Below are 22,994 nucleotides of genomic sequence, written 5' to 3'. Positions count from 1 at the left end.
AACACACACAAAGAGTGCAATCTATTAATATTCACCTGCCGTTGTTTTCTTAGTTGGTGACGTTTAATGCACAATAAAAGTCCTATAATTAAGCAATAAGGCCCGAGGGGTGTGGTATATGGCCAATATACCACGGCTAAGGGCTGTTCTTATACACGACACAACGTGGAGTGCCTGGACACAGCCCTTAGTCGTGGTATATTGGCCATATATCACAAACCCCTGAGGTGCCTTATTGCTATTATAAACTGGTTACCAACGGAATTAGAGCAGTAAAAATAAGTATTTTGTCATACCCGTGATATACCAGCATATATCAGCATTCAGGGCTCCAACCACCCAGTTTATAATGGCATTTTACTGGCCTTACACCTTCCATTCTTACGGATTCATTTACAAAATGAACTGCTTTCCATATGTTCTAAGTTGTTTAAAACTGCAAAATCCATAACTTGTAAAAAGTTAATTCCCCTGGAATGACAATAACTTGGAAACAGGGTTAGGAGGGCACAGCTGTGTTTGTCTGTCTGTTGGTGCTGGATACATTACAGTATCAACACGCACGCACGCACGCACGCACACACACACACACACACACAGATACACACAGATACACACACACACACACACACACAGAGAGATACACACACACAGATACACAGATACACACACACAGATACACACACACAGATACACACACACACACACACAGATACACACACACACACACACACAGATACACACACACACAGACACACACACACACACACACAGATACACACGCACACAGATACACACACACACACACACACACCGGTGTGGCTTCACTGTCCTCCTGACCCACCAACACTCCTTTCTCTCTCTGCAGTGTGAGTTAAACCATCTGTGAGTCTCCCTCCCTGTGAGGCTCCAGCATACATTAACATAATGCTACATTCACACTGGGGTAAACAGACAGAATTGGGGGAACCTGTGGCTTGCTGCTAAAACAATACACTGTGTCTCCATGGTGATGGCTCCGATGCATGCAGCAGCCTGTCCGTGAATGCAGTGCTCTTGGTGCTGCTGTCTCTGGCCTGCAGTAACAGCGCCCCCTGTTGGAGATAAGGATAAATGCTTTAAAATGACATCTTTGTCACTTGCTACTACAGGATATTCTACATTAGAAACTGGTGCTGATTGGCTGAAAGCAGTGGTATATCAGACCGTATACCACGGGTATGACAAAAAGTACATTTGGTAACCAGTTTACAATAGCAATAAGGCACCTCAGGGGTTTGTGATATATGGCCAATATACCACGACCACTCCGTGTTGCGTCATGCATAAGAACAGCCCTTAGCCGTGGTATATTGGCCATATATCACACCCCCTCGCGCCCTATTGCTTAAATATGTACCCTATTTAAATCAAAGTCTCTACATACAGTGCCTTGCTGAAGTATTCAGACCCCTTGGATTTCTTCACATTTTATTGTGTTACAAAGTGGGATTACCATTTATTTAATAGTCATTTTTTTGTCAACAATCTACTAAAAATACTCAGTTATGTCAAAGTGGAAGAAGAAAAAAAAAAGTAAGATTCATACATTGTTTTATAACTAAAATATAGTAATTGTATAAATATTCAACCCCTTTGTTTAGGCAAGCCTAAATGAGTTAAGGAGTCAAATTTGGATGAACAAATCACATAATAAGTTACATGGACTCAGTCTGTGTGAAATAACAGAGGTTGATATGATTATTTTATGACTTCCCCTTCCTCTGTCCCCCATACATACAACATCTAAGGTCCCTCAGGCCAGTATTCCATTTCAAACACAGATTCAAATATCAGGGAGCTTTTTTTGAAAACCTCATAGAGAAGGGCACTGATTGGTAGATGGGTAACAATAACAAATCAGACATTGAATATCTCTTTCAGCACATGGTCAAGTTAATAATGAAGCTGTGGATGATGTATGAACCACCTAGACACATGGAAGATGCAGTCGTCCTGAACTGAGCTGCAGGACAAGAATGAAACTGCTCAGTGATGTTTCCATTATTATTTTATTCAACTTTATTTAACTTGGCAAGTCAGTTAAGAACTCATTCTTATTTTACAATGACGGCCTAGACCGGCCAAACCCGGACGACGCTGGGCCAATTGTGTGCCACCCTATGGGACTCCCAATCACTGAGATGCAGTGCCTTAGACTGCTGCGCCACTCGGGAGCCCCATGAGGCCATTGGTCATTTAAAAAAAGTTACAGAGTTCAATGTCTGTGATGGGAGAAAACTGAGGATGGATCAACATTGTATAACTCCACAATAATGACCTAAATGGTGGAGTGAAAAGAAGAATACAAATATACAGAATTTAAAAAAAGTCCAAAACATGCATCTTGAATGCAACACGGTACTAAAGTAATGCTGCAAATGTTTGGGGCAAATGTTTAGGCAAATCCAACACAACACATCACTGAGTAACTGCCTCCTTATTTTCAAGCATGGTGTTGGCTGCATCATGTTATGGGTGTGCTTGACATTGGCAAATACTGTGGAGTTTTTCAGGATAAAAATAAATGGGATGGAGCTAAGCACAGGCAAAATCCTAGAGGAAACACTGCTTCAAGTCTGCTGTCCACCAGACACTGGGAGAAGAATTCACCTTTCAACAGGACAATAACCTACAACACAACGCCAAATCTACACTGGAGTTGTTTACCAAACACTGCTTCAAGTCTGCTGTCCACCAGACACTGGGAGAAGAATTCACCTTTCAACAGGACAATAACCTACAACACAACGCCAAATCTACACTGGAGTTGCTTACCAAGAAGACAGTGAATGTTCCTGAGTGTCCAAGTTACAGTTTTGACTTAAATCTGCTTGAAAATCTTCGGTAAGACTTGAAAGTTGCTCTCTAGCCATGATCCCCAACATCTTGACAGAGCTTGAAAAATTCTGAAAAGAATAATGGGCAAATATTGCACACTCCAGGTGTGTAAAGAAGACTCACAGCTGTAATCAATGCAAAAGGTGTTTCTAACGTATTGACTTAGGGAGCTGAACACTTAGGCAACAACTATATTTTAGTTATTTAATTTACAGCATAAAAAAATATACAGTACCAGTCAAAAGTTTGGACACAGCTACTCATTCAAGGGTTTTTCTTTATTTGTACTATTTTCTACATTGTGGAATAGTAGTGAAGACATTAAAACTATGAAATAACACATATGGAATCATGTAGTAACCAAAAAAGTGTTAAACAAAATCTAAATATATTCTATATTTGAGATTCTTCAAATAGCCACTCTTTGCCTTGATGAGAGCTTTGCACACTATTGGCATTCTCTCAAGCAGCTTCACCTGGAATCCTTTTCCAACGGCCTTGAAGGAGTTCCCACATATGCTGAGCACTTTTTAGCTGTTTTTCCTTCACACTGCAGTCCAACTCATCCCAAACCATCTCAATTGGGTTGAGGTTTGTGGATTGTGGAGTCCAGGTCATCTGATGCAGCACTCATCACTCTCCTTCCTGGTCAAATAGCTCTTACATAGCCTGGAGGTGTGTTGGGTCATTGTCTTGTTGAAAAACAAATGATAGTCCCACTAAGCGCAAACCAGATGGGATGGCAATTTGCTGCAGAATGCTGTGGTAGCCATGCTGGTTAAGTGTGCCTTGAATTCTAAATAAATCACTGACAATGTTACCAGAGAGCACCATCACACCACCTCCTCCATGCTTCACGGTGGGAATCACACATGCGGAGATCATCCATTCACCTACTCTGCGTCTCACAAAGACACGGCGGATGGAACCAAAAATCGCAAATTTGCACACATCAGACCAAAGGATATATTTCCACCAGTCTAATATCCATTCCTCGTGTTTCTTGGCCCAAGCAAGTCTGTTCTTCTTATTGGTGTCCTTTAGTAGTGGTTTCTTTGCAGTAATTCAACCATGAAGGCCTTTTTCACGCAGTCTCCTCCGAACAGTTGATGTTGAGATGTGTCTCTTACTTGAACTCTGTGAAGTATTTATTTGGGCTGCAATTTCTGGTAACTCTAATGAACTGATCCTCTACAGCAGAGGTAACACTGGGTCTTCCTTTTCCTGTGGCGGTCCTCATGAGAGCCAGTTTCATCATATCGCTTGATGGTTTTTGCAACTGAACTTGAAGAAACATTCAAACCTCTTGGAATTTCCCGAATTGACAGACCTTCATGTCTTAAAGTAATGATGGACTGTAATTTCTCTTTGCTTATTTGAGCTGTTCTTGACATAATATGGACTTGGTCTTCTCCCAAATAGGGTTTTCTTCTGTATACCCCCCTACCTTGTCACAACACAACTTATTGGCTCAAACACATTAAGAAGGAAAGAAATTCCACAAATGAACTGTTAAAATGCATTCCAGACTACCTCATGAAGCTGTTTAAGAGAATGTCAAGAGTGTGCAAAGCTGTCATCAAGGCAAAGTGTGGCAACTTTGAAGAATCTCTAATATATATATTTTGATTTGTATAACACCTTTTTATCCCAACTTTTGACTGGTGCTGTATATATCTTTTGTTCTTCCACTTTGACATTACAAAGTAATTTTGTGGAGATTTTTGACAAACGAAATACAGTTAAATCCATTTTTAATCCCACTTTGTAACACAATAACATTTGAAGAAATACAAGGGGAATGAATAGGTTTGCAATGCCCTGTAACAATCCTCATAGGAAAGCTTTTTTGTGTCGGCTCAACTCTTTGGACAACCAGTATGTCGCCTAGCCCCTAGATACGATTCCTAGAAGACAACTTACAGTCAATTAAAGCATGCCTTCATTTGACGTTACATATCTGCGATCTACAGGACTCTCAGAGTGCATAATAAATAGTCTTTGTGCCAAACTGTGATTTTAAAGCCACTTTGTGTGCAGTCTTATTTCCACTGGAAAAAGGGAGCGGAGCTACCCAAATGTTATATAATAAACCTTATAACAATGTAATCCTAACTTTAACGACGTTATAGAATGACCCTCATAACACTGTTACTGAATAACACTCTTTCTCTTCGACCTCCAGGTGTCGGAGACGGTGGTGCTGCGAAATGGTGACTTCCTGATCCGTGATTCGCTGATAAACGTGGGCGACTATGTCCTGACGACCAGGTGGAACTATGAGGTTCTGCACTTCAAGATCACCAAGGTCCTGGTCAGGTCCAGCACTGAGTCTAAGGTATGTATTGTAACTTACATAATTTACATCATGTTGTTGGATCTAACTTTACTGTTTTGAAGGATTTAGTTATTTTGGGGGGTAAAACAATTATTACAGTTAAACTATTTAAAAGTACAAAGAATCCCAGAGGATGACACATGAAAAACATGAAAAACACTTGTTTCCAATTTGTTAACCACAAGTGAACACATGTCCATTTATTTAACATTTGAACGGTCCATAATGATTTCAATTCAATTCCAGGTCCAGTACCTGTTAGAGAAAGACAGTTTCGACTCCATACCTGAGCTGATGAGGTACTACGTGGCCGGACGGCGACCTGTCTCCCAGCCCAGCGGAGTCCTGATCTACTGTCCAATCATACGCACCCTCCCCTTGCGTTACCAGGAAGCAACGTTTGCCTTAGCCAATAGCAGACATGGCCTAGCCCACTCACCATCCAATCAGAAAGGAGCGTACATTAAGAGGCGGAGCGTGACCATGAACGATGGATTGACCACGGACACGCTGATACCTCACAGGTCAGAGACTAGAGGCGAGGGAGTCTTTCATAGATTGTTACTCAATCTTCTTCTTGAGATGTGTGTGTGTGTGTGTGTGTGTGTGTGTGTGTGTGTGTGTGTGTGTGTGTGTGTGTGTGTGTGGGTGTGTGGGTGTGTGTGTGTGGGTGTGTGTGCAGGTGTATGTACAGTATGTATGTGTGTCTCAGTGGTATAAATCAGATGTTCATTCCCATTGTGTGGTCAGTGACGTGGAGTCCATCAGTCCAGTGGAACCACCAGTTTCCCCAGTACCAGTCCAAGTACCTGCACCAATACCAGTAGCAGTGCCAGTTGTTCCAAAGCCAGAAGTGGAGGCTGCTGTCGTGGGGTGCAGGTGGTGTGTGTGAGACCGTTTGGGTCAGAACACTGGTGTCATAACAGAGCACTGACCCCTTCTCACTCTCACCCCCTGCCTCAGATTCACTGAGAACATGTGTATACTGTAGCTACATTGCTCTGTGTTAGACTAGCTGCTACACATGCAGGTCTCTTTCCTCCTCCTCTGCACAGCAACCAGGGCCTGAGTGTAGGAGAGATCAACCGTAGCCTGGTCATAGATCTGTTTGTGTTGTCTTGTCATCTCTTTGTGTTGTCTTGTCATCTCTGTGTTGTCTTGTCATCTCTTTGTGTTGTCTTGTCATCTCTGTGTTTGTCTTGTCATCTCTTTGTGTTGTTTTGTCATCTCTTTGTGTTGTCTTGTCATCTCTTTGTGTTGTTCACCTCTTCTCAGTAGACCAATCGGGTAAAATGTTCACCTCTTCTCAGTAGACCAATCGGGTAAAATGTTCACCTCTTCTCAGAAGACCAATCGGGTAAAATGTTCACCTCTTCTCAGTAGACCAATCGGGTAAAATGTTCACCTCTTCTCAGAAGACCAATCGGGTAAAATGTTCACCTCTTCTCAGTAGACCAATCGGGTAAAATGTTCACCTCTTCTCAGTAGACCAATCGGGTAAAATGTTCACCTCTTCTCAGTAGACCAATCGGGTAAAATGTTCACCTCTTCTCAGTAGACCAATCGGGTAAAATGTTCACCTCTTCTCAGTAGACCAATCGGGTAAAATGTTCACCTCTTCTCAGTAGACCAATCGGGTAAAATGTTCACCTCTTCTCAGTAGACCAATCGGGTAAAATGTGTAACTGGCACTTCATTTATGAGATGACTTGATTTGGAGCTTTGTCTAGCTTGCTCAATACAGACGTATGGTTCAGACCATGGACCCACAGCCGTATTAAAAACAGATGGAAAATGAGTGTTGGTTTGTTGGTGTTTGCAGCTCCTCTACTATTCACAAAGACGCCATGAGGAACTGTGCTCTGAGTATGGACCTCATCCAGGAGTATCGCCGTCCTCCTTTAGAGGAGACACCTCTCTCCCCAGCCTACAGCCACAGTGAGTCCTTTCTATGGAGATTATGGAATTATTAAGAGATGATTGAGATTATAGATAATTCATTGAGATTATTGCTTACTGTGTGGGTTTGGTGGTCCTTTTGATTGGGCCTTTCAGGAGCCAGATGGGAACTTTTGTGGGTTTGCACTTTTGGAATCGTCCATTGGGCCAATTGAACCATGCAATCAATCAAACACAGCTGAAGTACATTGACTGTACAAAACATTAAGAACACCTTCCTAATATTGAGGTGACCCCCCCTTTTGCCCTCAAAACAGCCTCAATTTGTCGGGTCATGGACTCTACAAGGTGTCGAAAGCGTTCCACAGGGATACTGGCCCATGTTGACTCCACAGTTGTGTCAATTTGGCTGGATGTCCTTTGGGTGGTGAACCATTCTTAATACACTTGGGAAACTGTTGAGCGTTAAAAACCCAGCACCGTTGCAGTTCTTGACACACTCAAACTGGCACTTAAATATGTTGTCTTTCCCACTCACCCTCTGAATGGTACACATACACAATCCATGTCTCAATTGTCTTAAGGCTTAAACATCCTTCTTTAACCTGTCTCCTCCCCTTCATCTACACTGATTGGTGGATTTAACAAGTGACATCAATAAGGGATCATAGCTTTCACCTGGATTCACCTGGTCCAGGTGTTCTTAATGTTTTGTACACTCAGTGTATTTGTAAGAAAATCAATACTATTTGTGAACCCAGGTCTGGAATTTACATGTGAAACCCTGTGCTTTGCTGTCCAGTCCACAGACACAGAACCCAACCTGTCCTGAGACACTCCAGCGACCCCCAGCTCAGCCCTGGCTCCAACAACAACCTACCAGACATGCTAGCAGCCAGCTCCCACTCCACCCCGGGCCCCTGCTCCTACGAAACCCCAGCAGAAGGCTCCGAGACGGGGGGCAGCTACTGCGACTTAGGGCCCACCCCGGCCCTCTGTCCTAAGGCTCCCTGTGCCGCCGGCATGCACCCCACACCTCCCACTAAGAGCTACGTGGAGAGGCTGCGTGTGGAGGAGGGCCATGGGCCTGCCCCAGGGAGGGAGGATGGGGCTGGAGAAGAGGTGTTCATCGCCCCCCTAGTGGAGACAGCCTCCTCCTTCAGACCAGGGAAGTACCTCTCGCCACTGATGCCCCAGGAGAACAAGCCCTTAGAGATGAGCATTCTGAAGAGGGTTAAAGAGCTTCTGGCGGAGGTGGACGTTAGGACAGCTGCTAAACACATCACCATGGCTGACTGCACGGTATGGACACCGCACGCATACAGGACACATAGAGGGACACCACACACATACAGGACACATAGAGGGACACCACACACATACAGGACACAAAGAGGGACACCGCACGCATACAGGACACAGAGGGACACCGCACACATACAGGACACATAGAGGGACACCGCACGCATACAGGACACATAGAGGGACACCGCACACATACAGGACACATAGAGGGACACCGCACGCATACAGGACACATAGAGGGACACCGCACACATACAGGACACATAGAGGGACACCGCACGCATACAGGACACATAGAGGGACACCGCACACATACAGGACACATAGAGGGACACGGGCACAAACACACAGACACAAACACATACACACAATACGCATATACCATCCACTCTTTATTAAAGCTAGAGCCCATATCTTAACAGAAGCAGGCTAACGGAATGTTCCTTGGCCTTGTGAATGTAACTCGGTGATGTCACTAATCCCTAATGAGTGTTGCTCAATGAACTCCTGTTGACAGTGGAGCAGCAGAGAGGTTCATACAGGGATCACTATGCTATCCTAGGGCTGGGCGATATTGCCAAAATATTATATCACGGTATTTAAAAATAAAAAAATGACATTTGACAGTGACTGTATTTGACAGTGACTGTATTTGACAGTGACTGTATTTGACAGTGACTGTATTTGACAGAGACTGTATTTGACAGTGTTTTTTAGTTTTGGGATAATAAACGTTCTACATTTTCTTTATGAGTAGTGAGTGATCCTAGGGTGCTTTATGAGTAGTGAGTGATCCTAGGGTGCTTCATGAGTAGTGAGTGATCCTAGGGTGCTTTATGAGTAGTGAGTGATCCTAGGGTGCTTTATGAGTAGTGAGTGATCCTAGTGTGCTTCATGAGTAGTGAGTGATCCTAGTGTGCTTCATGAGTAGTGAGTGATCCTAGGGTGCTTCATGAGTAGTGAGTGATCCTAGGGTGCTTCATGAGTAGTGAGTGATCCTAGGGTGCTTCATGAGTAGTGAGTGATCCTAGGGTGCTTTATGAGTAGTGAGTGATCCTAGTGTGCTTCATGAGTAGTGAGTGATCCTAGGGTGCTAGGGATCCTAGGGTGCTTCATGAGTAGTGAGTGATCCTAGGGTGCTTCATGAGTAGTGAGTGATCCTAGGTGCTTCATGAGTAGTGAGCGATCCTAGGGTGCTTCATGAGTAGTGAGTGATCCTAGGGTGCTTCATGAGTAGTGAGTGATCCTAGGGTGCTTCATGAGTAGTGAGTGATCCTAGGGTGCTTCATGAGTAGTGAGTGATCCTAGGGTGCTTTATGAGTAGTGAGTGATCCTAGTGTGGCAACACATACATTCTAAGTGATTTCAATGAGTCATTCTACATTCTGATTATTTTATACTGTTCAATTCAACTTCAACCAAAACAAATTTCAGCACTTTTATCATTTCTGCATTTCCTGCACTCAATTGCAGTAGTGGAAAAAGTTTTGTCATATTTGAGTAAAAGTAAAGATATGTTAATAGAAAATTACTAAAGTAAAAGTGAAAGTCAACCAGTAAAATACTACTTGAGTAAAAGTCTAGAAGCATTTGGTTTTAAATATACTTAAGTATCAAAAGTAATTGTAATTGATAAAATGTACTTAAGTATTAAAAATAAAAGTATAAATAATTTAAAATTCCTTCTATTAAGCAAACCTGATGGCACCATTTTCTTGTACACTCCAGGGGTACACTCCAACACTCAGACATCGTTCAAAAACAAAGCATTTGTGTTTAGTGAGTCCTCCAGATCAGAGGCAGTAGATGACCAGGGATGTTCTCTTGACAAGTGTGTGAATTGGACCATTTTCCTGTCCTGCTAAGCATTCAAAATGTAACAAGTGCTTTTAGGTGTCAGCGAAAATGTGAAAATGGGAATGGAGTAAAAAGTACAGTATTTTCTTTAGGAATGGAGTGAAGTAAAAGTTGTCAAAAATAAAAATGGTGATTTAAAGTACAAATACCAAAATAAATGACTAAGGTAGTACTTGAAAGTAATTTTACTTACTTACTTTACACCACTGCTCAATTGAGATAATTTCCACACTGCCACATAGGGCTGCACGATATGGGCAAATAATCTAGGACTTAACCAAATGTTGCAATTGCGATTTGACTTGCAAATTAGAGAAAAACTGTTGGAATCATGGAAATAGAATGACTGTTCTAATTCTATAGTTAGAATATAATAGTGGGCACTTTGAATACAGTGTTGATTGAGATGACAACAAATTAAAATGCCAGGGAGGAGTTATTGTGACAGGGTAGGAACTAAAGTGTTGATAAGTGTTTCCTAGGGGACCCTATATGCTTTGGCTATATTGCATGTTTTCTCTTAGCTACTTCATGTAGCTAACATGTTCTTGCTTTGCATATTCCTCTTTGATTTAGAAGATCAATCAAATTCAATCAAATGTATTTATAAATCCCTTCTTACATCAGCTGATATCTCAAAGTACTGTACAGAAACCCAGCCTAAAACCCCAAACAGCAAGCAATGCAGGTGTAGAAGCATGGTGGCTAGGAAAAACTCCCTAGAAATGCCAGAACCTAGGAATAAACCTAGAGAGGAACCAGGCTATGAGGGGTGGCCAGTTCTCTTCTGTGTCAGGTGGAGATTATAACAGAACTTGGCCAAGATGTTCAAATGTTAATTGATGACCAGTTGGCTTTTCATAGCCGATCTTTCAAGAGTATCTCTACCGCTCCTGCCGTCTCTAGAGAGTTGAAAACAGCAGTTCTGGGACAGGTAGCACGTCCGGTGAACAGGTCAGGGTTCCATAGCCGCAGGCAGAACAGTTGAAACTGGAGAAGCAGCACAGCCAGGTGGACTGGGGACAGCAAGGAGTCATCAGGCCAGGTAGTCCTGGGGCATGGTCCTAGGGCTCAGGTCCTCCGAGAGAGAGAAAGAAAGAGAGAAGGAGAGAATTAGAGAAGGCACACTTAGATTCACACAGGACACCAAATAGGACAGTAGAAGTACTCCAGATATAACAAACTGACCCTAGTCCCCCGACACATAAACTACTGCAGCATAAATACTGGAGGCTGAGACAGGAGGGGTCAGGAGACACTGTGGCCCCGTCCGACGATACCCCCGGACAGGGCCAAACAGGCAGGATATAACCCCACCCACTTTGCCAAAGCACAGCCCCCACACCACTAGAGGGATATCTTCAACCACCAACTTACCATCCTGAGACAAGGCCGAGTATAGCCCACAAAGATCTCCGCCACGGCACGAACCCAACTGGGGTTAGCTAGCTACATTTGCTCTTACTCAATACATGTATTAGCTACCTAGCTATTAGCATTAGCGGCTAATAATTAGCATATCACAAGATTTAGTACCACTTGCTAAGAAAAGACAAACTAGCTGTTTGCTGGTGTAAGAAACACAAACTAAGAGTGTCATTATAGAACTCTAGTGGATTTATATTAAGAAGCAAAGTGAAAACAGCATTGTTGTCATCAACATTGTTGTATGTGCTGCATTGACCATGCAGACTGAACGCAAGTGTCTCGTGGTTAAGGAACAGCATGCGCTCCTTGAGTGACAGGGGGCATAGCTATGTCTGTGTGGAAAGTGGCACGGAGAGAGATGACTCAAGTAGCGAAGTAAACTATAAAAATGGACATTGCGCATGGCGTATCACGTTTAACAAACCAAGCATTGGTTTCCCTGCATCAATACCGATATATCATAAAATATGGTATAGTGCCCACTATTTACTCTACTCTACTATTTGGTAACATTTGAATTAAGAGACAATTAACCACCAGTCTCAGTGACCATGAATACATTAAGTTAGAAATTACAATAAACCCTTTCTTCCTGTCTCCCTCTTCTCTCCTCTCTACATTTCCTCCCTCCCCTCTCCTCTCTCCATTTCCTCCCTCTTCTCTCTCCATTTCCCCCTCTGCTCTCTCTACATTTCGATCTCTCCCTCCCCCTCTCCTCTCTTCTCTTCTCATTTCCTCCCTCCCTCTCCTCTCTTCTCTTCTCATTTCCTCCCTCCCCCTCTCCTCTCTCCACCTCTCTCTCCATTTCCCCCTCTTTTCTCTCTCCATTTCCTGCCTCCTTCTCCTCTCCTCTCTCTCCATTTCCTCCCTCTCCTCTCTTCTCTCTCTACATATCCTCCCTCCCCCTCTCCACCTCTCTCCATTTCCTCCCTCTCCTCTCACTCCATATCCTCCCTCTCCTCTCTCTCCATTTCCTCCCCTTTCTCCATTTGCTCCCTCCCTCCTTCCTCCCTCCCCATGTGTTGTGCTCCCTCCCTCTGTCTGTGTGAAGGTTGCTAGGATACTGGGTGTTACCGAGGAGATGCAGAGGATGATGGGAGTGGGCTCGGGACTGGAGTTGTTGACTCTTCCTCACGGACACCAGCTGAGACTGGACCTACTGGAGCGGTAAGGCTTCAGGTGGTAAGGGCTAGGGTTGTGGTTGAGGTTAGGGTTAGTGTTGTGGTTGAGGTTAGGGTTAGGGTTAGGGTTAGGGTTGTGGTTGAGGTTAGGGTTAGGGTTGAGGCTAGGGTTAGGGTTAGGGCTGTGGTTGAGGCTAGGGTTAGGGTTAGGGTTGAGGCTAGGGTTAGGGTTGAGGCTGTGGTTGAGGCTAGGGTTAGGGTTGAGGCTAGGTTAGGGTTAGGGTTGTGGTTGAGGCTAGGGTTAGGGTTAGGTTGAGGCTAGGGTTAGGGTTGTTAGGCTAGGTTAGGGTTAGGTTGTGGTTGAGGCTAGGGTTAGGGTTGTGGTTTGAGGCTAGGGTTAGGGTGTGGTTGAGGCTAGGGTTAGGTTAGGTTTGAACCGGAATGTCGACATGAAGCTAGGGTTAGGAATAGGGTTGTGGTCGAGGCTAGGGTTAGGGTTAGGGTTATGGTTGAGGCTAGGGTTAGGGTTAGGGTTGAACCGGAATGTCGACATGAAGCTAGGGTTAGGAGTAGGGTTGTGGTTGATGCTGTTCTCATCCTATTCTTCCTTGTTTCATCCCTCTCTCCTCCTCCTCCTCCCCTTCTCCTCAGGTTCTATACTATGTCTATAATGACAGCTGTGGACCTGCTGGGCTGTACCGGCAGTAAAGAGGAGAGGGCTGCTCTGCTCCATAAGACCATCCAGCTGGCTGCTGAACTCAAGAGCAACCTGGGGAACATGTTTGGCTTCGCCGCTGTGATGAGAGCACTGGAGCTACCACAGGTATGGACCAACCATGTACAATACACACTCACACATGCAGTTCTACACACACAGTAATACACACACAGTAATACACACACACAAAACCAAATATCGGTAGAGGTACACCATTATCCAAATGATATATTGTCACATGCTGTTATATTTCTCTTTCACTTCTCTTTCGTCTCTCTTTGTCTCTCTCTCCTCTCTTTTCTTCTCTTTCATCTTTCTTTGTTTCCTCTCTCCTCTCCTCTCTTCTCTTTTGTCTCTCTGTGTCTCTCCTCTCCTCTCTTCTCTTTCATCTCTCTGTGTCTGTCTCTCTCTCTCCTCTCCTCTTTCATCTCTCTCTCTCTCTCTCTCTCTCAGATCTCTCGTCTGGAGCACACGTGGATGACGTTACGTCAGAGACACACAGAGGGAGCCATCCTCTATGAGAAGAAGCTCAAGCCGTTCATGAAGAACATGAATGATGGCAAAGGTATGGAGCTGGAGGCTGTGTGTGTTACTGTGTGTTTCTGTGTGTTTCTGTGTGTTACTGTGTGTTACTGTGTGTGTTACTGTGTGTGTTACTGTGTGTGTTACTGTGTGTTACTGTGTGTCACTGTGTGTGTCACTGTGTGTCACTGTGTTGTCTTGTGTCACTGTGTGTCTCTGTGTGTTACTGTGTGTGTTACTGTGTGTTACTGTGTGTTTTGTCTCACTGTGTTTCTCTGTGTGTGTTACTGTGTGTCACTGTGTGTCCTGTGTGTTACTTCTGTGTTACTGTCTTTTGTCTCTCTGTGTTTACTGTGTGTCTGTGTGTTACTTGTGTGTTACTGTGTGTGTTACTGTGTGTTACTGTGTGTGTTACTGTGTGTCACTCTTGTGTCACTGTGTGTGTTACTGTGTGTCTGTGTCTGTGTGTGTTACTGTGTGTTACTGTGTTCTGTGTGTCTGTGTGTGTTACTGTGTGTTACGTGTGTGTTACTGTGTGTTTACTGTGTGTTACTGTGTGTTACTGTGACTGTGTGTTACTGTGTGTTAGGTGTTAGCTGTGTGTGTTTCTACTGTGTGTTAGTGTGTGTTTCTGTGTGTTTATGTGTGAACATGTGTGACTGTGTGTTTCTGTGTGTGTACTGTGTGCTGGAGTGTTACTGTGTGTGTTACTGTGTGTTTCTGTGTGTTTGTGTGTTACTGTGTGTTACTGTGTGTTTTCTGTGTGTGTTACTGTGTTACTGTGTGTCTCTGTGTGTTACTGTGTGTGTCACTGTGTGTGTTACTGTGTGTTACTGTGTGTGTTACTGTGTGTTACTGTGTGTTACTGTGTGTGTTACTGTGTGTGTTACTGTGTGTCACTGTGTGTCTGTGTGTCACTGTGTGTGTACTGTGTGTGTTACTGTGTGTCACTGTGTGTTACTGTGTGTGTTACTGTGTGTTACTGTGTGTTACTGTGTGTGTTTGTGTTACTGTGTGTTACTGTGTGTTACTGTGTGTGTTTCTGTGTGTGTTACTGTGTGTGTTTCTGTGTGTGTTTCTGTGTGTGTTACTGTGTGTGTTACTGTGTGTGTTTCTGTGTGTGTTACTGTGTGTGTTACTGTGTGTGTTACTGTGTGTGTTTCTGTGTGTGTCACTGTGTGTTACTGTGTGTTACTGTGTGTGTTACTGTATGTGTTACTGTGTGTGTTACTGTGTGCGTCACTGTGTGCGTCACTGTGTGTGTTACTGTGTGTTTCTGTGTGTGTTTCTGTGTGTGTCACTGTGTGTGTTACTGTGTGCGTTGTGTGTTTGACATGCACAGGACACTGGTATGTGTGTTTCTCTCTCTGTGTCAGTGTGTCTCTCTCTCTGTGTGTTCCAGAGAGCACTGTGTTGTCCAACACCTCCTTCCCTCATGTGGTTCCTCTGCTGTCTCTGCTGGAGAGGAGTGTGGTTGTGGGGGAGGGGCCAGGGGCGGGGATGGAATCCTGGGAGAAAGTGGAGGCGGGGGTTGACGTGGTGATGTCACACCTGGAGGCGGCCCGGACCATCGCTCACCATGGGGGGCTGTATCGCACCAACGCTGAGACCAAACTACAGGGTAAGGCCTGGGGGAGCGTGTGTGTATGTACGCGCTGTGTATTTGTTTGACTTGCACACACACGAGGCCCGGTTTCCCCGACTTAAATCACTGTCAGAATCTCATTCATCATTCGATAATCACAGACTCGTTCAGTCTTCATTGGAAGTGTTTTTTTAGTCGAGCTTTAATGCAGGTCCAGGAAACCATTCCATAGAGTACAGAGTAGTATTATAGTATTGTGTGCTGAATCAGCCATATTGTTATGGATTAACCACCAAGGGCTTGTCTGATTAGTGGATGTTGTGCATGGATTTATCTGACTGAGTAACAACTGTAGTGTTACAGTACATGTTGTCCTTAATGCTGACGCATCCTAATATCTGACGGTGTGTGTGTGTCGTCAGTATGATGTATATAATGGGTCATTGACACTGATCTGAAATAATGATTGAGTTGTTGGTTGTTGTTCTATCTGTGGTAGTGTGCTGGTGATGGTTACGGTATGTTGACATTTATCACTATTGGTTCTGATTGATTCCAGTCCCTGGTGATGAGTGTATTGAGCAGGATGTCAATAACTATCTTAACTAGACTTTGTTTTCCACAATGTCTGTAATATTGATCAATCCCTCTCTTCTCTTCCTCTCCCTTATGTTCTGTTGTCTCCTCCTCTCCTCCTCCTCTCCTCTCCTCCTCTCCTCCTCCTCTCTTCCTCTCCTCCTCCTCTCTTCCTCTCCTCCTCCTCTCTTCCTCTCCCTTATGTTCTGTTGTCTCCTCCTCTCCTCCTCCTCTCCTCTCCTCCTCTCCTCCTCCTCTCTTCCTCTCCTCCTCCTCTCTTCCTCTCCTCCTCCTCTCTTCCTCTCCCTTATGTTCTGTTGTCTCCTCCTCTCCTCCTCTCCTCCTCCTCCTCCCTCCTCCTCCTCTCCTCCTCCTCTCCCTTATGTTCTGTTGTCTCCTCCTCTCCTCCTCCTCTCTCCTCCTCCTCTTCCTCTCCTCCTCTCCTCCTCCTCCTCCTCCTCCTCCTCTCCTCCTCCTCTCTTCCTCTCCTCCTCCTCTCTTCCTCTCCCTTATGTTCTGTTGTCTCCTCCTCTCCTCCTCCTCTCCTCCTCCTCTCCCTTATGTTCTGTTGTCTCCTCCTCTCCTCCTCCTCTCCTCCTCCTCCTCCTCCCTCCTCCCTCCTCCTCCCTTCCTCTCCCTTATGTTCTGTTGTCACCTCCTCTCCTCCTCCTCTCTCTCCTCCTCTCCTCCCTCCTCTCTTCCTCTCTTCCTCCCCTTATGTTCTGTTGTCACTTCCTCTCCTCCTCCTCTCTTCCTCTCCTCCTCCTCTCTTCCTCTCCCTTATGTTCTGTTGTCTCTTCCTCTCCTCCTCCTCTCTTCCTCTCCTCCTCCTCTCTTCCTCTCCCTTATGTTCTGTTGTCTCTTCCTCTCCTCCTCCTCTCTTCCTCTCCTCCTCCTCTCTTCCTCTCCCTTATGTTCTGTTGTCTCTTCCTCTCCTCCTCCTGTTTACTCCTTTCTGTCCTCTCCTCTCTCTCCTCTCCTCCTCCTCTCTTCCTCTCCTCCTCCTCTCTTCCTCTCCCTTATGTTCTGTTGTCTCTTCCTCTCCTCCTCCTGTTTACTCCTTTCTGTCCTCTCCTCTCTCTCCTCTCCTCCTCCTCCACCAGGCTTCCAGGAGAGGGAGGAGGTTCTGGAGATCTTCCGGACAGAGTTCCAGATGAGGTTGCTATGGGGAAGTCGGGGGTCGGAGGGCAGCCAATCAGAGCGCTATGAGAAGTTTGACAAAGTTCTGACCGCTCTGTCTCACAAGCTGGAACCTCTTGTACGCCACAGTGAACTATAGCACCCATCTCACCGAACACCCCTATACACAGCACTCACAGTGGTATAGCCCATCTCCCCACACTGCTGCTGGATGATTCCAATGTGAGGGGAGGAAGCAGCTAACAGAGACAAGAGAATAGACTGAGAGAAGCCGAGGGTACGCTAGGAGAGAAGGAGCGTCTCGCTGTACATCCCCATAAAAGTCATAAAGGGCTTTTTCAGAGCTCTTAAACTGTGTGGGATGTTACATATTCTGCCTATCTTCGAAGTACAGATAATTGTATGGTGTGCGCTTAGGGTCAAACAACACAGGGAAGGGAGTATAGGGAAGACAAAGCTCTGGTTTGTCTAAAACCTCCCTCACTAGTACTGTCACACTCTGTAGTATCATCACCTTAAAGAGACAGTAATATTTAAAACAGTGCTTGTGCTCTTCAGGACACCTGTATAAAATATATACAACTATCTATCTCTATGACCTGTGTCACCAGACCTCAGCTTCAGACTGAGAGGTAGTGTGTTCTGAAATCTGTTGTTCTTGTATAGACTCTCTGCATGTCTGCCATTCATTCCATATTCCATCACGTCCCCTGCTGATGACACCTGCAGTGTGCTCATACAGCTGGTCTCTTATCTATCTGTTTTGAACAAGTCATAATATATGTTATGTTTCCAAATCACATCAGCTGTCTGAGCGTACTGTGCTCTGCCTAAAAGCATTTTCTCTCTGTGGACTTTGTGTGCTGTTCAGTGGCAGTTGTCTTATATGAGGGCTCTTCTGAGAAGCATTCACCCTCCCTCTTCTTTTCTCCGCTTCTGGCATGTCATAAATGTTTCTCAAATCAAAACAAAATCAAATTGTATTGGTCACATGCACATATTGGGCAGATGTTATTGCGGGTGTAGTGAAATTCTTCTGGCATGTCATTAATGGAATGTCATTAATATTTCTGGCATGTCATTAATATTTCTGGCATGTCATTAATATTTCTGGCATGTCATTAATATTTCTGGCATGTCATTAATATTTCTGGCATGTCATTAATGGAATGTCATTAATATTTCTGGCATGTCATTAATATTTCTGGCATGTCATTAATATTTCTGGCATGTCATTAATATTTCTGGCATGCCATTAATATTTCTGGCATGTCATTAATGTTTCTGGCATGTCATTAATGTTTCTGACATGTCATTAATATTTCTGACATGTCATTAATATTTCTGGCATGTCATTAATATTTCTGGCATGTCATTAATATTTCTGGCATGTCATTAATATTTCTGGCATGTCATTAATATTTCTGGCATGTCATTAATATTTCTGGCATGTCATTAATATTTCTGGCATGTCATTAATATTTCTGGCATGTCATTAATATTTCTGGCATGTCATTAATATTTCTGGCATGTCATTAATATTTCTGACATGTCATTAATATTTCTGACATGTCATTAATATTTCTGGCATGTCATTAATATTTCTGGCATGCCATTAATATTTCCTGATGACTCCTGTCCCATTTACATCATATGAGCATGTTTTTTCTGCACTTGTCATACACACAATTAAAAATACCCATAATGCACTCTCACCTGTTTGTGTGAACTATTGTACTTCAGGCACATGTGTTATAATGTAAAACACTGACTGTGCTGTTCTCTTGATCGTTACATAGATGTTTTGAAAGGCGGGGCCATTCCAAATACTGAGGGATCATTTTTTTTCTCCTTCCTGACAAACTTTGTTGTCATGGTAACATATTTGACAGACTTTGTTGACATGGTAACGTAGCATGCTTGAGCCTCTGCTGTTCCCATACGATTCAGGTTTAACCGGCGTGAATGAATGTGCTTTGGTCTGAAAGCGATCCAGAACGTTCTCAGGGCAGAATGGAGCCCCCCCCCAGACCTAGCCTGGTCCCAGATCTGTCTGTGCCTTCTTCTTGCCAACGCCTATGGTCATTGCCAGCCAAACAATGCCCATAGGATTTGACACGACAGCACAAATAGATGTGGGACCAGGCTCCCTCAGACCCCCCCAGTGACTGTATGATGGACTGTGTGTTGTTCTGTATGTAAGATGTGTGATTGATATGGACAGAGTTTTGAAAAGTCACTGAGGACATTCTACTCCAAAACCATGAAGAAAGTTTATTCACAAAGTCATTGTAGGATCCTCATGCGATTTCACTCACTTTAATTCATCTTCATAGAATGTCCTCTAAAAATGTATTGTTGCTGAAATGCTTTAGTGAAATAAATGTCATGTAAAATGCAACTTCAACATGAGGGCTTAGAGGAATCTGGCAACTTCCTTTGAACTAAATACATTGTGACCTTTGATCAAATAATTCCTGGAAACTTTTCATCTGCCGACTCCTAAACAGTGGTCACGTTACTGTCACAGTGGTCATGTTACGGTCACAGTGGTCACGTTACTGTCACAGTGGTCACGTTACAGTGGTCACAGTGGTCATGTTACGGTCACAGTGGTCACAGTCACAGTGGTCACGTTACTGTCACAGTGGTCACAGTGGTCATGTTACTGTCACAGTGGTCACAGTGGTCACGTTACTGTCACAGTGGTCACGTTACTATCACAGTGGTCATGTTACTGTCACAGTGGTCACAGTGGTCACGTTACTGTCACAGTGGTCACGTTACTGTCACAGTGGTCACAGTGGTCATGTTACTGTCACAGTGGTCACAGTGGTCACGTTACTGTCACAGTGGTCACGTTACTTCACTAGTGGTCACAGTGGTCATGTTACTGTCACAGTGGTCACAGTGGTCACATTACTGTCACAGTGGTCATGTTACTGTCACAGTGGTCACAGTGGTCATGTTACTGTCACAGTGGTCACAGTTCACGTCACTGGTCACAGTGGTCATGTTACTGTCACAGTGGTCACAGTGGTCACATTACTGTCACAGTGGTCATGTTACTGTCACAGTGGTCACAGTGGTCATGTTACTGTCACAGTGGTCACAGTGGTCATGTTACTGTCACAGTGGTCACAGTGGTCAGTCAAAGTGGTCACATTACTGTCACAGTGGTCACGTTACTGTCACAGTGGTCATGTTACTGTCACAGTGGTCACAGTGGTCATGTTACTGTCACAGTGGTCACAGTGGTCACATTACTGTCACAGTGGTCACGTTACTGTCACAGTGGTCATGTTACTGTCACAGTGGTCACAGTGGTCATGTTACTGTCACAGTGGTCACAGTGGTCACGTTACTGTCACAGTGGTCACATTACTGTCACAGTGGTCATGTTACTGTCACAGTGGTCACAGTGGTCACGTTACTGTCACAGTGATCACGTTACTGTCACAGTGGTTATGTTACTGTCACAGTGGTCACAGTGGTCACGTTACTGTCACAGTGGTCATGTTACTGTCACAGTGGTCACAGTGGTCATGTTACTGTCACAGTGGTCACAGTGGTCATGTTACTGTCACAGTGGTCATGTTACTGTCACAGTGGTCATAGTGGTCACCTTACTGTCACAGTGGTCACGTTACTGTCACAGTGGTCACGTTACTGTCACAGAGGTCACAGTGGTCACGTTACTGTCACAGTGGTCATGTTACTGTCACAGTGGTCACAGTGGTCATGTTACTGTCACAGTGGTCACAGTGGTCACGTTACTGTCACAGTGGTCATGTTACTGTCACAGTGGTCACAGTGATCACGTTACTGTCACAGTGGTTATGTTACTGTCACAGTGGTCACAGTGGTCACCTTACTGTCACAGTGGTCACCTTACTGTCACAGGGTCACTTTACTGTCACAGTGGTCACGTTACTGTCACAGTGGTCACGTTACTGTCACAGTGGTCACGCTTACTGTCACAGTGGTCACGTTACTGTCACAGTGGTCACGTTGCTGTCACAGTGGTCACGCTACTGTCACAGTGGTCACGTTGCTGTCACAGTGGTCACGTTGCTGTCACAGTGGTCACGTTACTGTCACAGTGGTCATGTTACTGTCACAGTGGTCTCAGTGGTCACGTTGCTGTGACAGTGGTCACGTTACTGTCACAGTGGTCATGTTACTGTCACAGTGGTCACAGTGGTCACGTTACTGTCACAGTGGTCACGTTGCTGTCACAGTGGTCATGTTACTGTCACAGTGGTCATGTTGCTGTCACAGTGGTCACGTTGCTGTCACAGTGGTCACCTTACTGTCACAGTGGTCACCTTACTGTCACAGTGGTCATGTTACTGTCACAGTGGTCACGTTGCTGTCACAGTGGTCACGTTACTGTCACAGTGGTCACAGTGGTCACCTTACTGTCACAGTGGTCACCTTACTGTCACAGTGGTCACGTTACTGTTACAGTGGTCACGTTGCTGTCACAGTGGTCACGTTGCTGTCACAGTGGTCACGTTACTGTCACAGTGGCCACGTTGCTGTCACAGTGGTCACGTTGCTGTCACAGTGGTCACGTTGCTGTCACAGTGGTCATGTTACTGTCACAGTGGTCACGTTACTGTCACAGTGGTCATGTTACTGTCACAGTGGTCACGTTACTGTCACAGTGGTCACGTTATTGTCACAGTGGTCACGTTGCTGTCACAGTGGTCATGTTACTGTCACAGTGGTCACGTTACTGTCACAGTGGTCATGTCAGTTGCTGTCACAGTGGTCACGTTACTGTCACAGTGGTCACGTTGCTGTCACGTTACTGTCACAGTGGTCATGTTGCAGTTGCTGTCACAGTGGTCACGTTACTGTCACAGTGGTCACGTTGCTGTCACGTTGCTGTCACAGTGGTCACGTTGCTGTCACAGTGGTCACGTTACTGTCACAGTGGTCACGTTACTGTCACAGTGGTCACAGTGGTCACGTTACTGTCACAGTGGTCACAGTGGTCACGTTACTGTCACAGTGGTCACGTTACTGTCACAGTGGTCACAGTGGTCACGTTACTGTCACAGTGGTCACGTTACTGTCACAGTGGTCACATTGCTGTCATAGTGGTCATGTTACTGTCACAGTGGTCACGTTGCTGTCACAGTGGTCACAGTGGTCACGTTGCTGTCACAGTGGTCACAGTGGTCACGTTACTGTCACAGTGGTCACAGTGGTCACGTTACTGTCACAGTGGTCACGTTACTGTCACAGTGGTCACAGTGGTCACGTTACTGTCACAGTGGTCACGTTGCTGTCACAGTGGTCATGTTACTGTCACAGTGGTCACGTTGCTGTCACAGTGGTCATGTTACTGTCACAGTGGTCACGTTGCTGTCACAGTGGTCATGTTGCTGTTGCTGTCACAGTGGTCATGTTGCTGTCACAGTGGTCACGTTGCTGTCACAGTGGTCACGTTGCTGTCACGTTTCTCTCACGTTGCTGTCACAGTGGTCACGTTGCTGTCACAGTGGTCACGTTGCTGTCACAGTGGTCACGTTGCTGTCGACACAAAAGCTCTATGGCTGATGATCATGATGATGAGTTATTTTCAGTTATTTTATCGTCAATGTCTGCTGATTG

General features: G+C 44.9%; 1 protein-coding gene across 1 annotated transcript in view; it reads left to right on the top strand.

Moving 5' to 3' along the window:
- Positions 1–19,078, top strand: part of LOC112237829 (SH2 domain-containing protein 3C-like) — a 142,845-nt gene extending 123,767 nt beyond the window's left edge. Inside the window, exons 5-13 of the mRNA XM_042326547.1 lie at positions 5,066–5,218; positions 5,465–5,742; positions 7,041–7,156; positions 7,920–8,419; positions 12,759–12,874; positions 13,480–13,651; positions 14,000–14,111; positions 15,471–15,689; positions 17,333–19,078. Of these exons, the coding sequence (XP_042182481.1) occupies positions 5,066–5,218; positions 5,465–5,742; positions 7,041–7,156; positions 7,920–8,419; positions 12,759–12,874; positions 13,480–13,651; positions 14,000–14,111; positions 15,471–15,689; positions 17,333–17,508 (1,842 nt within the window). The 3' untranslated portion in view covers positions 17,509–19,078. The remainder of the gene's footprint in view (positions 1–5,065; positions 5,219–5,464; positions 5,743–7,040; positions 7,157–7,919; positions 8,420–12,758; positions 12,875–13,479; positions 13,652–13,999; positions 14,112–15,470; positions 15,690–17,332) is intronic.
- Positions 19,079–22,994: the final 3,916 nt, after the last annotated feature.

The sequence above is a fragment of the Oncorhynchus tshawytscha genome, linkage group LG09, assembly GCF_018296145.1.
Source record: "Oncorhynchus tshawytscha isolate Ot180627B linkage group LG09, Otsh_v2.0, whole genome shotgun sequence".
Classification (NCBI taxonomy): Eukaryota; Metazoa; Chordata; class Actinopteri; order Salmoniformes; family Salmonidae; genus Oncorhynchus; species Oncorhynchus tshawytscha.
Note: the sequence above shows the minus strand (reverse complement) of the source record. Positions and strands in the feature narration are given on the sequence as shown.